The sequence below is a fragment of the Xiphophorus hellerii genome, chromosome 16, assembly GCF_003331165.1.
Source record: "Xiphophorus hellerii strain 12219 chromosome 16, Xiphophorus_hellerii-4.1, whole genome shotgun sequence".
In the NCBI taxonomy this organism is placed as follows: domain Eukaryota; kingdom Metazoa; phylum Chordata; class Actinopteri; order Cyprinodontiformes; family Poeciliidae; genus Xiphophorus; species Xiphophorus hellerii.
This window is the reverse complement of record NC_045687.1, coordinates 21,537,685-21,555,958: the sequence shown is the minus strand read 5'-3', so window position 1 is coordinate 21,555,958 and position 18,274 is coordinate 21,537,685. Positions and strand designations below refer to the sequence as shown.

At 40.2% G+C, this 18,274-nt stretch overlaps 1 protein-coding gene across 1 annotated transcript; it reads left to right on the top strand.

Annotated features, from left to right (window-relative positions):
• Positions 1-2,715: 2,715 nt before the first annotated feature.
• On the top strand, positions 2,716-17,910 carry LOC116735475 (volume-regulated anion channel subunit LRRC8D). The gene is made up of 7 exons (XM_032587398.1): positions 2,716-2,722; positions 12,567-12,777; positions 12,870-13,233; positions 14,004-14,567; positions 15,212-15,462; positions 15,848-16,207; positions 16,667-17,910. Exons 1-7 carry the CDS (start codon positions 2,716-2,718, stop codon positions 17,781-17,783), a joined length of 2,874 nt encoding a protein of 957 aa, XP_032443289.1. The 3' UTR covers positions 17,784-17,910.
• Positions 17,911-18,274: the final 364 nt, after the last annotated feature.

Genomic DNA, 18,274 nt, shown 5'->3' with positions numbered 1-18,274 from the left:
GCGCCACCAATCATTGAAAGTGAAAAATAAACAGTCTTACTTGTAGGTGTCACAAAGTTTTACATGCAGGGGAGCCGTGTTTGAGACGCGCTCTGGTGAGAAATCTGACTTCTACGGACACGTTTCGAACTGCAAACATGGAAATTACAAATTCAGAAAAAAAATGGGCCTTTCAAGCACAAAAAGAAACAAACAACATAAACAATCTTCTAAAAAATATCCAGGTCCTAAACAAGTACGGTAGTTCTGCCTCCCTTTTGGTTCTTGGAAAACGTGGAAATTATGTACAACTTTATTATTACCATCGTAGTGTAGTGGACCTGCATCAGCGCTGCTCTCAGTTGCTGAGTGCTGCATTGTTTCTACCCTTCCTCACCATTTCAACATCTCTGAAACACCAACTTCACACCTTTTGTGTGTGAGGGTGTGTATTCCTCACTCCCACCAAACACTCACACACACACATAATTAAATGGACTGAAAGTCATACAGACACAAGTTCCTATTTTAAGATTAAAATTTTGAGACTCCCTTGTGTAGAGAACAACTCTACAGCTCTTGTTATTAAAGGAAAACTTGTTTTCATTTTTGTGGTATAATTGACAAATGGTCACACTGACTGAAAATCAAGAAAGATGATTGCTGAAATTGTTTTGCTTTAAATCCTCTAGTCTTGATTTTATATGACATGTTGACAGAATTAATTCGTCTCCTACGATTAAAATGTTTTCTCTTTTCGTCAGACGGCCAACACAAAAAAATCGGGCTGTTCTTAGAGACGATGCACCATTAAGGAGGCAAAATGGCCTAATTTAAAGGCGTCCTAAAAAGATCATATTAAAATAATACATATTTTCTTTAGAGCTGTACAGTGTTTCTAGAAAGAAACACTTTTTTTTTTTTTCAATTTGGAAATTTTTTGGCCAGCAAAACGTGTCAACAAAAACGAAAACGGCGAACAGGAATGAGGAAGATCAGACAGAAACATGAATTTAAATTACCATGCCCTTCCTTCTTCCTGTTCTCGGTGACACCCATGCTACATAAGAACGACAGGGACTTTCTTATAAATGATGTAGCACCCTCCCACAGTGTTCTGTAGAGGTGATAAGATGCACGGACATCTTTTCTTTTTTCTTTTTTTCTTCATAATTTTTCTGCTTTTTTGTTGAGCATTGTTGTTTCTCTAGTTCACACAGCAGGGATGTCTGGTTGAGTATGAGGCCTGTGCTAGCAAGAAATACCTCCCTAAACAGGGGATTGACTTCAGGTTTAGCTAACATCACATTGTCTTTCTTAATAACCATTAATATTTCTTGCTTGTATATCATAAAGTGAAACATCATGGATTGTGGAAGTAGTTCTTTTTCAAATATTTGTGTATGTAGTTTAACGCCATGAGGCTAAAACAAGATAACCTAGCTAATGTTATGTCCGGTAGGTTTCAAACAAATTTTTATTACGTTTAAGTTAAAGTCATCAAATAATTATACATAAATTGAAAAATTAATAACTTCTACTGAGTGACTGAATATAACATATTAGAACCTTCTTTGAGTGCTGTTAGCTAGCCGATTAGCTAAGCAATGACCCCTGCTTTGCTAATGGTCTTTTCTTTGCAAATTAGCTAATAAGATAATTAGCTAATTTGATGTCTGACAGGTTTCATAGTAATTTCATTACGTTTAAGCTCCAGTTATCAAATAGTAATACATAAATTGAAAAATTAATAACTTGTACTCAATGAAACAGAGACAGAATATGAAATGTTAGCAGCTTCTTTGAGCATTGCTAGCTAGTAGATTAGCTAAGAAAAGACCACTGGATGATGTCTTTGATTCAAATGCTAGGTTTATGATGTTTGGACACAAATTAGTAAATTATTAATCCATTCATTAATTCATTATGACCAAATATTGGGTAAAAACATTTAATCTAGTTCATTGGGTTAAAGCAAATAGCCCCTTCATTCGTCGTAGGTAAACCTTTTCAGCAATGCCAGTTCTTCACCTCTTCCACAGGATAAAAAAATTAAATGTAAGATGGTTCAATTTACCCTGCATAAAAAATGTTAATATGACCGTGTAGTGTTAAAGAATTTTAAGTGAACACATTTGTTTACTTAAGATAGTGTTAGCATACATGCTACATAGCTAACGCTAGATGTTTAACAGTGAAATTTTGACCTGAAAATCATCATAAAGTCAATATAGACAGGCAACATTCTTGTTGAATTTTCAACTGGAAACTTAAAAAATCCAAAATACTAATATTTTTTAACAATATATTTTTAACAGACTTCACTAAAGCTCTTCCACAGGAAGAAACAAGGCATACACCTTCATATCGTGTGCTTTACATGGACTTGGAAGGCAGATTTTTAGGATTTCCAAATGGAAACACAACAAGAGCACGTGAAATCTGAATTATATTTTGGTAAAGGGCGTCGAGATATGGTTTAGATGATCAGTGCCTGGCCAGCAGGTAACCCTTGACCTTTACACTTGTGCTATCCAGAAGCATTCATGCTTCTAACTAAAACTACCCACAGATAAAGTTCAGAAATAATGCCGTCTTTTTGGGCACACCTCAGCCCGATGCACTCAATGTGTGTTAAGTTCGACAACTGAAGTGTGTTACTTTCTGAGACGTTAGGCTGCTTGTCAGTCTGTGTTGCTCACAAGTCAAAGGTGTCAGAGAAACGATAAGCTCAATATGGAGGGTAAGCATTAGAAAAGCAGTAAAAAGTTGCTGATAGAAACTCCATATCAACAGTTTGCATCACAATCGCATCGTTTCTCTGTGAACGTGACGCTGTTTGTATGCATACAATGGAGAACAACCCTGTCATCTGCCTGTTTTGCAGCAGAGCAGTTAGAAATTCTCACAGGTTTTACCAACTCGACGCTCGAACTAGCTCAACTCGAGTGTCCCAGACCAGAGATCTGACTTAGAAGATAAAAAGATTGCAGTATTAAACCAATCTAGAGTCCAGAACTGGGTTACCAAATGTGTTGCCCAGACCCAATGCAGAATTTGCCTCTCTGTTTGGCTGCTCTTCACTGCTTTTAATCATGTGAGTTTGAGTGACAAAGATTTCCATTTGCTATGAACTAGTTTGGAAAAGATAACTTGTCCTTTCTTATTCACTTCAAGAAAGTACCAATGATTCCACAACTCATAAACTCTAGATAACCCTGTTTTCAATTTCACCCTGTCTCTCAAAGTCACAGATGACGGTGCACATTTCCTGACAACTTAAAAGTGCCACCTTTAAAAGATAGATGCCATCATGACATAAAAATACTGATATGAAACTGGTCCTACGCGTCACAAGTTGCCCTGTTGAAGCTATATAGGTCAACATGGAGGAAAACATTTTCAGATTATTTCATTCGCCCCGAAGACTTTCTGAAGTGTGTGCATGTTCCCCAATAAATTTCAAGTAACAAAGCTTGAATCTGTCCTCAGATTGAATGCTATCTTCAGAGACCACATATGAACTGAAACCAACACTTTTTTTTCCCCCTTTCAGTATGGCTGTATTTTTTGCATGCATCTCATTGCAGTTCTGATCTGAGCAGCGTAGAGTCGCACTGAGCTCCCCTTGATGTGCACAAACACAGGCATGGCAGAGCACTGTGGTTCATGTGGTGGGGGGCTTGGAACCTTCTCCCATGGGTTGTCAGAAAGAGCAGACGAGAGGAGTGGAGCCAAGACGAGCTGGTGGGTTCGGTGGGTTTCTGCCTCTCCTGAGTTTGGGGGGTTCAGGGGCTTCTTGTTACCTTGATGGTGGCGTAAAACTGCCTTTCTAGGAACCTGAAACCTGAGGAGGAGGAGGAAGAAGGAAAGAAAGAAAGAAAGACGTATGAATTTAGTCAGTTTGAGTTTTTTTGTTTTTCCACCATATGGCAAATAAACTTCGTTAAGGGTAAATGCCCACATAGTGGAAAAAACAAAATCTGGATAAAGTTGATTAAAAAGGTTCTTGGTAGCTTGGAGGAGTAAAAGAAAAACAAAAAGGAATGCGGCAAAGTATCTTTCCCTCTTCAGCTTTACAAAGCACAAAGAGTGTTAGCAAAAGTCTCTCTTTTTTTTACAGGAAGAGTAGTGGTCTGCTCACACAATCAGCAATATAAATAAATTGTCTTTGGCAAAAAATATAAGTGAACAATGGATCTAGGAATGACATTACACCCAACTTTCATTAAACCATGATCCATGTCCAAGTAGGATTTGCTGATATGCCTGTAAAGTTGGTGGTACAGTTGGAAAACGCTGTTTACTTTGACAAAATTTGAGAGCTACTATTGTTAAGCATTGTGTGCTTGTTAGGTTTACCAGCATTACAAGATACAATGCAAAATAGTGGAGTAACACAACTGAGAGTAAAAATTTACTTTTTTGCATTGTCATGTTCTGTAAGAAGACGTTCAATGAGACAGTAGTATTGAAAAACAATGTAACTCTTTATGCAAATGTCAGCTTTAGTTACTTCTCAATCATATTGGTCCTGTGGCACTAGCAGCAAATGAATAGAATAGAATAGAAGTACTTTATTCATCCCAGCAGGGAAATTACTTCGCAGTTACAGCATAGAGACAAGACACGATAACAACTACCACTGAGTAGTAGTTGTAGATAAAATAAAAAGAAAATATAAAATGCTATAAATTGTAAAATATAAATGCTGTTAATATAAAAAGCAACTTAAGAGCAGTCCTTGCAAAGATTCAAGAAATGCAGATATGTATATGTAAATATATGTACAGCAGTGTGCCACAGTGCAGTTGTGCAAAATTGGACTGATTAGTGCCGAACAATGATTTAGCTTTTATTGTACAGTGAGATGGCATGTGGCAGGAAGGATTTCCTGTATCTGTCCCTACGATAAGGGAGTGACTGAAATAAATACATACACGTGTACAAAATCATTGGTACGTCTCTGTTAATGACCGACAAGCCCACAATGACCACTGAAAAAAATAATAGTGAATAAAAAATGACTGAAAATTAACCAATAAAAATCAGACGTTGCTTTGTATTTACCATACAAGGCAATGGTCCAACGTGGACCACAGGAAGCCCAGGAGAGAGTTGTCCAAGAGATTAGAAAGACAGCTATAGAAGAGCATGTTCAAGGTAAAAGCTGTAAGGCCATCTCTCAATAACTTAATGTTTTGTTTCACAGCCTCCTGAGGCAATTCCAGCAATCAAGCAATTTCTGAGACCTTCTGCACCTGTCCACATGTATTTTACCCTCTCCTTTCAAACTGCTCAAGTTGTCTCAGGCTTGAAGGGAGACCAGGCTTTCTATCTCTCCCAAATGCCGTGATTGTCTTGAGGTTCCATTGTACCTAACATAGACTCAAGACACCCTACACCAGATGCATCAAAGCAGCCCCAGAATACACACCTTCTCCATGTTTCACAGTAGGGATATTGTTCTTTTCTTGGAATGCTTCATTTTTGCATCTGATATACCTTGCGAGAAAGCTCCAGTTTTCACTCATCTGTCCAAACTACATTCTCCCATAAGCCCTTTAGGTCTTTAATATGCGCTGTGTCAAATTCCAGTCTGCCTTTTTTATTGAGTTGTTTTCTACAGCGGTCTCCTCCTTGATCGTCTCCCATGAAGTTCGCTTTGGCTCAAACGATGACAGATTGTGCGATCTGACACCGATGTACTGTACCTTGATCTTGGAGTTCACCGTTAATTTCTTTTTATGTTGTTCTGGGCTCTTAGATTTTATTGAAGCTAAAATTGATCAAAGATAGGTAAGGTGTAGGTAAGATGACAATTACTTGTTACCTCTCCAGGGATCCACACTTCTAGAAAAATCTTTTAAATCACAGTTGTCTGACTCCATTTCTCAGTGTCCTGCAGCTTCTGAATGTCTCTCAACTTCAGCATGTCTGACTGAGATATTACACTGATTATCATTTGAACTCGTCTACATCCTCAGTTGTGCTGGACAGGGGACACACATGAAAGTTGCAGGGCTCTATGCCTTCAAGGAACGGACTTGGACACCCCTGATTTAAATCTACACTAACTGAAGAGCAAATCATACACATAACTGCAGTCTTCTGAAACAGCTTCTTAGAGAAAACATTTGGTGATGTCACATTGATAATGAGTCATTATCAATGATAGCAGCAAGAAAAACGTCACTTATTGGGTCGGTGGCAGGTCAGACCACATTCTCTGTTCTTTGGTGTTTATCTCAGTAGCTGCTGCGGCTGGTGGCTTGCAGTGGTTTCAGTCATGGGACTTGCAAAACGAAGTGCCGTGCCACTTTCTCACGGCCAGCAGCTTCCACTATGTCCCTCGTTAATCCCCACCCACCTATTCGACACTCATTTCTGTGAAACTGTTCGACTTTCTTCGGCTACGTAAGTCTAAAGAGCAAAGGTTAAGGTCAGTGCGCGGCTTTGTCTTGCTTTGTAGACTAGAGAGAGAGAGAGGAAATCAAGTCTTCAGAACTTCTTGAGATTTGGGGTATCTACACGTGCTTCATGTGGGAACTGAAATACAGCAGAGGGATTAACAAAAAAAAAAAAGAACAGCAGACGCCTTGCTGTGTGTGGCTTCTAACTAACTCTATTTTTATTACAGTCATGGGAACATTGAACTCGACCCACAGTATAGTAATGTATTACAGAGTCATGTACAAAAGTAAAGCCACAACGCTCTCAAGTAGGCCTTTGCCACCCACTGAACAGGAAGCAAATATTTGCTGAGGTATTTTTCTTTATCTGTTGCAGCTTATAGCATCCTCCCACTCTTTTCAATCAATTGCTTTCAGATTGAAAGCATCACAGATTCAGATTCAAACCCAACAGTTGCAATATTTCCATTTTCTTTTCTTTTTTTCTTTTCTCTAAAACACCAAAGTTCGTAAGCAGAAACGACCCCTGTGTTCTCGCATAACCTCAAAAAAAAAAAAAAACTTTTAGCTTCTAGCGATTTTGTAAAGGCACAGAAGGAAAACGGATTAAAAAAAAAAACCAACCGTGGCGACAGCGGTCGCTGTGGTTAAATAAAGCAATGATCATTTCAAAATCACTCAAATTCAGCCAACATATGGGCATCCCCACTCCCACGCATGAAACCAAATGAGAGTTGATTCACCTTGGCGATGCCGGGTTACGGAGAGGTAAGGAGGTGTGAGAACTCTAAATTGACATGGTACACAAGCCAGCTGCTGCCTACATGTGAAATCAAACAACATCAAGCAGAAGTGCAGCTTGCAGAAGTTCCAACCAGATCTAGAACAAGCTTTTTGTGGCTCTGATCAAGGCAGTGGTACCCTTTCTCCCAAAGTGTCATGACAAGTCCAAGATTTGTTCCATCTTACTTTGGAAAACCAATGAGAATGGGTTGTAAATGTAGAATAATAATAAAACTTTAGTTTTTATGATGCCCAGCGATGGACTGGCGACCTGTCCAGGGTGACCCCGCCGCTCGCCCGCTGACAGCTGGAGATAGACACCAGCAACCCTCCCGACCCCAATGGGATATGGGCGTAAGAAAATGGATGGATAGTTTTATGACTAGATAGCATAAACTAAGGCGTAGCAGGCCGAAGCTAGCTCACCCTTAATGTGAGGCACAGTGGTGGAAGGGTGTCGATATGGGATCCCCTTCTAAAGAAATCAGCAAATTCCTCCATCTGAATGATGAAAAATTCTCAACCATATAAGGAAAAAAGTATTTAAAGTATTTAATTACTACAAAATGGAATTCTATGTGTGAAGAATTTAGATTAAAACAGTTCTAGAGAGTTTAAAGCCTCAAACGCTGACTTTTGTAATTTCTGAAGATTTGTGATTGGCTGATACTTACATGTGAAGCCAATCTTATCCACTGATTTTAACTACCTCAGCAAAGGCCTAAAAATCAACTGTTGCCATCTCTGTGACTTTCTTGCTACATTTATCAACATTTCAGACAAAAAATCAGTATTGGCAGAAATCCAAACCGACATGTTACGCTTCTTAAAGATCAGTAATCATCGATCAGCCAGAAAAACTCCAATCGGCGCACGCCTACTTCAAACAACGAGCTTTTGATAAGATTCTGATAACACACTGACTTAAATTGATCATATTCCAGATACAAACCCCAATTTTGATTTTAAGTCAGTTGACACGGTTTCTGAAACCAACAAATATAGGCCAAAACTACCAAAGTACACTGATGTTAGGTAACAAAAATTACATTCACAAGACTGTCCACAGCGGTAAATTAAAATTTGTATCACGATAAGAATTTTATTACGATAAATGATAAAACGATACAGGAAATTTAAGAAGTCAGAATATAATAAAAGGAATGATCAAAATAAAAAAATTTAACTGAAGAGAGCCCATCTAAAAAATAGAATCCACAATGGATGCTGAGTTAACTCTACCAAAAGTCTGCTAGGCATATTTTAAATCTTAAATATAATGAGATAAGATATACATTATTGAGCTCATAATTGGGAAATTATAGGAGGTAATCTTAAATATTTGAAAACTCGAATTGGTAAAAGTTACAAACTGTTTTCTTATACTTCAAGCTTTTCGTGTGAGAGGTCTGCAACAAGTTGGCGATATTTTCTCATGGTGTGGACTTGTGTGAATCCTGTCACATCACACGGCCCCACCCAAAGCATATCTGTCCATGGGTCGTGTGGCTGTGCGAGTGCGTCGCTGCGTTTAGGCATAAGATTGCAAATGAAAAGGTGTCAAGCCACAAGCTCTTTCGCAGCAGAACTTTTTTAAAAAAACAGAGGGTGTTGGTAGGATATGGTCCGCTTCTAATGTTCATCCTGCCACACCAAAGCTCCGCCGTCTAATTTTGTACCCATGTTTCTCTGAAACAAAAACATAATGTTGTTGTTGTTGTTTTCTCAGCAACAAAGCAGCTCAAACGCAAACTACCCAACCGCTTGGTCTGTTGCTCAATCAAACGTCACATAATACCAATAATTAGATTTAATGAAGCAATAGGTGATGTAACCTGCTAACAAGGGTTTAAGTTAAAATACAATGTGTTATAAAGATATAAATTAGGATCTCTTAATATTCGTCTGATTGTAACTAAAAGGCAAAATCCTGAAAAATCACTCAAATATATTTTAAAAACCCATTTATCTGTTCCTTTTCAGTTAATAATACAACACAATATTATGTTTTAGACTTTTAATATAAAGTTGACCTTCATTTTGTGCATTTACATTGATGTTTTTCTGCTATTATTTCAGCAAAATGTTAGCATGCTAAGCTAAAATGGAACATGTAGCTACAGGACAAAGTAGTCATACAGACATAATGAGCAATTTTTTATCAATTACTTTTTACTCAAAAACAAAAACAACAACTAACTTGTTTTAGACTTGTAACTTAAAAACAGTTCTACATATTTTTTTGTTGCATTTTATGACATCTTAGCAGGATCACATGCTAAACTAAGATGGTGATGAAACATGTAACCTCAGTGCAAAATCATGATTGTTCATGACCACACCTCACGAAACTCTTTCAGTAGTTAGTTCTGGTTCATTCTTTTCATATTTGCAAATACAACAACCAAACAAAATGGGTGTTTGGGCCTGTAATATATAAAAAGTTGACTTCTGACATCTTTTTGAACATTTAAATTGTTTGCTTTCTTAGGCTTTTTTGTGTTATATTAATGTTAGTCTACAACATCTTAGAATGCTAAACTAAAATAGCAGTACAATGATATTATAAAACAAAGTCCGTTTTTTTCCACTTGATTAAATAATTAAATAACAATTATGTTTCTGAGTTTGTACTACTTCTTTATTAGGTGCACCTTGCAGGTAGCTTGTGTATTTCTCTGTTTCTTTGTGGCATCAATTCAACAAAATGCTGGTCACATTCCTAAGACATTTTCATTTTAACAACGTATATTATTCATTATTAATTTAGTACAAAAATACCACAGAAATATTCTGCATACTTATAAAAGTAAGAACAGGAGTTTTGATGTTGACTGTTTCTGGCCTGGCTGGGCAATGAGCTAATAGTTAATATGCTAGCTAGGCTCTGTAAGTAAATTAATTTTTTTTATAATTTTTTTTATTACCTGCTGTATTTCATATTAAAACTTCTGTAAACATACTATAAGTGGCTGGAGTAGCTACGTATGTCTGGGCAAATTGCTGGCTCCAGTTAAAATGGGAGAGTTGCTAATTTGATTAATGAAACAAAAATTAAAACAGAAATGAACAAAGTCATATTGCAGAAAAGTTTGCCTGCACACAATAACAAAAATGCTTATTGATTGAAATAATGCAAGCTATGTTTGATTCAGTAAATGGACCTTAATCAAGTTATTGTAAAGGAAGTAAATTCATGTCGACAATCACACACTGTTGAGGGATTTTAACGATGAACGAAGGAGCATTTCAAGAATCTGAAATCACAATATTGCAGTGTTTTCCTGACATTGGTTTAACTCTTCTTAGGATTCGTTCCTTTGTCAGTTCTCAAGTTAAGAACTGGCGCCCTCTGTTTCTCATTTTCTTCCAAACAGACAGGCACAGGAATCAGGAGCATGATGTACTGTCGCTGATACAGCGGCCAACTGAGATGTTGCAGTGTGTAACAGTCAACCCTGTCCGTCACACTTGGGTGTTTTATTTTGAGATTTTCCTCTGTGGTACTGGCGAATGCCACTCCCACTCACATACATGTTCATTTGCAACTTCCCCACCTCTTGTTTTGTAACTCTGTGCTCGTTGCTCAACAATACACACATAGACACACATCTACATACTTGTTCACACAACGCAGATACACAGAACACACACACACACCAGCTGTGTGGCGTAGATCTCATTGTGGCTTATTGTCAGTTTGCATCTCTGCCAAAGATTCGTAGTGGTCTAAAAACAAAAGGAAATGGCATATGATGCAGCACAAGATGTAGTCCTTCAGTAGGAACAGATGTTAATAGTTACATGAACTGAGAAATAGGCCAGTTTTAGATTTATCACTATTTGTGATAAAGCGGCCATTGCAGGAACTGTAACGTTGCCCAAATTAAGGCTGGCAACGTAACGCAGCTTTTTGAGTCTAAACATTGATTTTGGCACCCTCTGCTGGAAAATGAGGGAACTTTGTTTACAACGCCGACCAAAATCAATAAGTAGTAGATTGTGAAAGTGAACGTGGGGGGGGGGGGGAATAACTTATAAAATAACTTCTTTATTTAATTTAATTTAATTTGGAATCAATAAAGTATTTTTGAATTAGAATTTTTGCCAGTTTTGACCCTTAAGTATATAAAAAATATTGATATATATACTTGTTTTTTTACTTCACTTCATGTGTTTATTGTTTTGTTTTGTTTTTAGAAAATAAAATTAAGTATTTTCAATGAGTGGTCTGTCAGCTCTGACCAGTCAAAGGCTGCGTTCACAGAGCAGGAAAATTCCCACATCCAACATTTCCGAACTTTTGTAAGAACGACGCAATTCCAATGTTTTCACCCAAAATACATTTGTGCCACTTCCGTATGTGGTACTAAACCGGATACGCGTATCATTTTCAAAGCGTCTGCGTACTGACCTATCGTGAACGGTCAGTAATGATGTTTATCACTTTGTGTAAAACTTAAGCAATGACGTTTTGCTAAATTAGCAAAGTTTAAGCTAAAGTAGCTAAACATAAGCTAAGTTATGTAAACTAAGCTAACTTAGCTAAACGTCAATTTGAAGTACCAAGTGTTTTTGTCTAGTTTCTAGTGCAAATATCTCAGTACACTTGGAATAAGAAAAAAGTAACTTTTCAGAAAGATATCAGCTAATTTTAAGTTAATAGTTTCTTAAAATTGGTTAAAAAATAAAATAATCAAATAAAATACTTGTTCCATCAGGTTATTTCATTTGTAACGTAGAAAAAATATCTTTGTAAGTGAAATTATCTGCTAAGAATGAGCTTGAGATATTATTAAATGTACTCGGCTGTAAAAGTGGGCAAATACAAATGTTTGTCACACTCCTTGTACCATGTATTATTATTGTCCCGCTTCACAATTAAGAACTACTCTGCATTGGTCTTTCATAAAAGATACCCAAAAATGCATCAAAGTTTGTGGCTTTAATATAACAAGATGTGAAAAGAATATTGTTTTATATATTAACTTTGACAAGGCACTGAATTCAGCAGACATAGGCCACTGTTATAGGGGTCATTTAGAGAGTTTATGATTATTTCTATAAATGCTTGACTTGGACTAGTTTACATGCGTAATCTGCCTGTAATCCAGTTTATTCTTTAAGAACGTTAACTGTTCAGGTCCTCATTTAGTGTACTTCTCCAGGTTAGTTATGTTGCTAGAAACTAATATATTTCTCAGTTTTTGTACGTTAAATAAAATGAGCAAAAAGCATATTTTGCATCATTTTCAGTGTTGGTGAGTGAACATGTAATAGACTTTTAAACCATATTTCTAACAATGCATTAACATAGAACTCCTCGTGGTATTCCCCTGTGTAGTTTGAAAAGAGTTCGAGGCTTTGGTGAAGCGTTCAACAGACCATGAGGTCCTGGGCCTGAACTGGAATTCTCAGCAGCATATTCTCCGTCTCTATGGCAACACTTGAAAAGCCGGCGTGTCGGCCAGCTCAGTAGGAGTTTGTTTTTCACCACAGAACCGGAGCGCTCCGGCCTCAACTCTCTGCAAAGTGCCAGAGGAGGAAAAGCAGTGGAGTTGCTAAAAAGTTTTAAAAAGTTGTGGAGCAAGTTTTCAGCCAGGTAGGACAAAACAAAGTTGATGTTCTCTGACTGTGAGAGTTTAACTAAAGATAGCTGAGTAGTGTTTAGTTTAACCAACAAGTATCTCACAGACATCCTTCAGACTGGACCATGTTCTCCCTGTCGGAACTGGCACCTGTGGATCCGCAGCAGAACACGTGGAAGCTGCTGAAGCCCTGGTGGGAGGTCTTCATGGACTACCTGGTGGTCCTGATGCTGATGACGTCCGTCCTGGCTTGTACTGTGCAGCTGTCCAGAGACAGAGTGGTGTGCATTCCTTCTGAACCGCCTTTCAACGCAAGCGACGGTGTTCATCCACCAGTTGGCAGCGACGCAGTCCTCGCGTCTTCTGAAACCCCTCTGCATGTTCCTCACAGCATCGGCCCGAATCTCCAGTCACCTGCACAGGGACGCCGCACACATTTGGTCTACCAGCAGTACATTTATGTTAGCCAGGTATCGTTATTTACCTTTGGGCTATATATGATTGTAAGGATAAACTGTTGAAGTAATGGGTTGTTTTGGGATGCTACGTTCACTGAGTTACCAACATTAAATGTATTGGATTCCACCTTTCCTGCAAAACCCATAAATGATTGTGGTCTAAACCTTAGTCTAGTAAAAACCCAGCCCCTTTTTCTACGCTTTGCTTTGTCCAGAAGGTCTGACCTCTCAGCTATTGACAAAACAATTGCTTCCTGGAGGTGTGGACTGTGTTGAAGTGTCAATTTTACCCAGTTGCTAACTTTTAGCTAACGTAATGTGCCAGTTCCACATTAGGAGGCTTACTGGAAATTTGCTGCGCTACAAGCAGTCATCCTCCACTGCAAAGAGAGAAGTGCCAAGCCGAACAAGATGGCTATTGATGTTAATTCAATGTTTTGGCCAACATGAATTTAATGGCTTTGTTAACTTCATCCGATGCCATTGCTAAGACTACAAGCAGATCACAATTCTAAAACAGCGTAGAAAATCAATGACATCATTCATAACTTCTCCTGCTGTTCGCTGATCGATTGAAATTCTACCTTAGGAATCCACTTCAATGAGAGAAAGCCCAGATAGAGTACAGAAGGGAGATGAGAATTACACAGAAAGGCAATGGCCAGAAATAATTATTACCTGGAAAGTATTATTAGGCAGCAGGTTTTCTAAAACTGTGGTTAATATGGCATAGCTGTAGCCATTAATTTGCCTCACCTTATGGAAATGTTTTGTCCGTCTAGGTGTGCTACCACGAAGCTTTACCCTTCTGTTCACGCTTCTTCCCCTACATGGCCCTGCTGCAGTCTCTGCTGCTGGCCGCCAGCGGCTCCTTCTGGCTGCACTTCCCTCACACCTCTTCCCGCATAGAACAATTCCTGTCCATTTTGGCAAAATGCTGCGAGTCCCCCTGGACGTCCCAGGCCCTGTCCCAAGCTGCACGCCAGGAAAACATCCGAGATCTGGAGAGACCACCCCGCCACGCCGCCGCGTCCGCAGCTTGGTTTTCGATTGCGCCGGCCCATACGGGCCACTCGAGCACAGACTCTGGCACAGACAGCCCGCTTTTGAAGAAGTCGGCCTACCCACCTTCTCCTTGCCCTTCCACGGTCTCCTCTAATTCCACCATGTCATCTGTGTCCCTCGGCTCTGAGGCGCACTTGTGCTCTTCTGAGCCTCCAGTGAACAGTGAACGCCCCGGGCAGGTATTGAGTCTGGATAAAAGTGATGGAGAACAGGCCAGGGCCCTGTTTGAAAGAGTCAGGAAGTTTCGGTCTCACTGCGAAAGCTCCGCTGTCATTTATAAGGTACAGGAACTACATATCTGTAGTCTGTTGTTTGGAAAACTTTGTAAGTTCTGGCAACCTTCTAGCCAGGTATGTTGCTTTAAAACTGCAGTATGTAACTTCTGTGAAATTTTTTTGTTTGTTTTTTTTACATTTTTGTTAAAACTCTCACCATGTCATGACAGAAAAATCAAACTCCTCTGCCTTCTCTCAGTGCTAACTAGAAATAACCAATCAGAGCCAGGAGGCGGGTCTTAGCGCTATCGCTGCCGTAAATGCTAAAGCTAGTTAAAATGGCCACCAATGACGGGGGATAAAAGGTTTCCCCTTAATGGTAAGTTGTTTTTCTGCCATTAGAACATTTAGCAGCGTGTTCACAAGACAGATGGAGAGCGCTAAGCCCCTCCTCCTGGCTCTGATTGGTGGTTTCTGGTCGGGAGCTGTGCATTTCTTCAGATGGAGAATGTAGCTCAGGGCGGAGTTGAACTTTTCACACACTATCTGTCTCATAATGTCATTACATGGTGGAAGTTTTAACAAATATTCAAAATATATATATATATATATATATTAAATAAAAGTCACATACTGCACCTTTAACCAACATACCAATAAGGATGTATGCTATCAATTTTACATTTGCAAGTCTTGTTTTGTCTTTCCAGGTTTACTTGTCACAGACGATATTTAAGCTGCTGATGGTAACGCTGATCATGAGCTACACCGTCCCATTCCTCGGCTCCCTCTCCTTCAGCCACATCTGTCAGCCTGCAGAGCAAACGCTAGTGGGCTACACAACCTTCGAATGCGTCCACTCGCTCTCATCCCTCCTGCGCAAGCTGCTTGTGACCTACCTAATTCTTCTAGGGATTTATGCGCTTCTTAATTTTTACACCCTCAGCTGGAGTTTTCGCAGGTTAGGACTCGCGTCGATTTTTATTTTATGTTTCTTTGAAGCGAAGTACAGGTAACCTTTTGCACATTACAAAAAGAATATAAAACATGTAGTCACATACCTCTACGTATGTTTATATAAAATTACACAAGAATAAATAATACAAAAAGAAGCAAAAAAAGAGAAGAAAAATGACAAAATAAAATATATGTAGCTGTGTCAAAGAAGTCTCTGACTTTGACACTTTTGGTGCATTTTTAAAGAGAATGCTCAGAATATTAATGTTATTTAATAAAGCATTTCTCTGTGTTACTTAGTTGTTTTTTTAGATGTGTAGTACCTTAAGTCCTATTTTACATTTCTCTTTCCATTTGAAATTTTTTCTTGTTTCATTACTTGTCCGTAGCTGTCTTCGAAAATATTCCTTCCACTCCCTGAAAGACATTCCCGATCTGATGAATGACCTGGCCTTCCTCATCCACATGCTGGAGCAGTACGACCCGCTGCTGGTGCAGCGCCTCTCCGTGTTTCTGTCGCCGGTCAGCGAGAGCCGACTGCTGGAGCAGAGCCTGGAGAGGCACTGGGGAGAAGAGAAGCTCCAGGCTCTGACCAGCGTTGACGCAGAGGGCTGCAGCACCCTGCAGCTCGTCGCCCTGCCTCGCCTCCCTCCGGCTCTGTTCACCCTCAGCCAGCTTCAGGCCCTCAAACTGGAGCTCATCGCTGACGCCAGGTTTACGTCGCAGTTGGCAAACATGACTTCACTCAGGTGAGATGTACAGGAAATCAGCCGCATGTTCTTTACCCTACGGAAGAGAATTGGGACCACTGAAAAAAATCCAAACTTAATTTGGAGATTTTTCTCAGAATTCTGAGAAGAAAGTCAGGATTCATTTTTTTTCTTCTCAGAGTTCTGAGAAAACAGAAAAAACAAAGTTTTGAGAAAAACTAATTCTGAATTCTGACAGAATACTCACATTTAAGTCAAAATTCTGACAAAAACATCAGAAATCTGACAAAAAAAGTCAGAATTTTGAGAGAAAAAAATTCTGTATTCTGACAGACTTCTCTCATTAAAATCAGAATTCTGAGGAAAAACTCCAGAATTCTGACAAGAAAAACTAAAACTTCTGAGATTAAAGTTAGAGTTGTTTTTTTCAGCGGCCCTGATCATCTTCTTTACTGTTCATATTCCCTTGCTTTGATTCCCACACACACACTCACACAGGGAGCTCCACCTTTACCACTGCCCCGCGGCTGCGGATCCCGGTGCGCTCGCGGTCCTCCAGGAACGCCTTGAGATTCTCCACATCACCTTCGCTCAGGCGTCACAGATCCCCAGCTGGGTCCTCTCCCTCCGCAACCTGCATGAGCTCCACCTTTCGGGTCGCTTGGGCAGCGAGGGCGGCGTCGGTCACGGCTGGGCTCTGGGGAGCCTGCGGCAGCTCCGGCACCTCCGGGTTCTGGTGATCCACGGGATGCTGCAGAGGGTTCCGTCAGAGCTGTGCGAGGTGGCAGGAAGCTTGGTGAAGCTGGAGATACACAATGAAGGCGCAAGGTTGCTTGTGCTGACGGGACTCAAGCGAATGGCGGACCTGACAGAACTCTGGCTGCAGGACTGCCAGCTGGACCGCCTGCCCTCGGCCTTGCTCGCGTTGACTCGCCTCCAGACGCTCGACTTGCAGCACAACAACTTGAGAACCCTGGAGGAACTGCTCGGTCTGGTCCACCTGCAGCGTCTTTCTTGCCTCAAACTCGCCTACAATCGTGTGTTGGCGCTGCCGCCCACCGTCGGCGTCCTTCGAGGCTTGGAGCTTTTGGATCTGTCCAACAACCAGTTGAAGAGTCTGCCCCCGGGGCTCTTCACGCTCCACCGGCTTCGTCGGCTGCTGCTAGCTGGCAACCTGATACCTGAGCTGCCCTCTGAGGTCAAGGCGTTGGGGCTGCTGGCAGAACTAGACCTGAGTGGAAACAGGTTAGAGAGCCTAACCTCTGACCTCTTCAGCTGCTCAGAACTCCGCGTCCTAAATGTGTCTCGCAACTCAATCGGTTCACTGCCTGGGGGAATTTCAGCATTGAGCCACCTGTACAGGTTGGATTTGCGCAGCAATAGTCTGGAAGAGCTGCCTGCTGAGCTGGGCTGCTGTTTGGGGCTCTGTGGAGGTGGGCTGCTGGTAGAGAGGTGGCTCTTCCTCTCCTTGCCTCCACACGTCAGGGACTTCCTGAGCCGTTCTTACGCCACCAGCAAGGGATACTTCGAGGATCACTCCAGGCCAGAGTCGGACACTTTCCCGTACCCTCCCGCTCAGTGGAGCTTCTCTGCAGCTCTAGAGTCACAGATATAAGGTTTATAGACGACTGTGTCCCGACACCTAAGCAAAATTTACAGTTTTAATCAGACTTAGTGTACTTCTTTTTAAAGCTGCACTATATAACGTTTATGAAAAATATATAATTTTTTTTACATTTTTCTTAAATCCCAAAAACATTTTTTTTTGCTGTCCCAAAAACAACCAATCAGAGGTCTTAGTGCTGTCAATCAACTTTATGTACCTGCTGCTAAATGTGCTAATGGCAAAGAAACAACTTATCATTACAGGAAAACTGTTTATCCGTCGTCATCGGTGACCATGCTAATTAGCAGATAGAAAATGGGGAGTTGGAAGGGAGTGGGGCCACATGGAAGGTGATTGACAGCTATAAAGAAAACCAATCCTGGCTCTGATTGATTGTTTTCTAGTTAGCAATAGGAGAAGGCAGAGGAGCTACTGTACCTTTAATTACCTGTTTAGCTTAATTTGACATTTTTGACAAGAGCAAAAGACATCTTAGAACG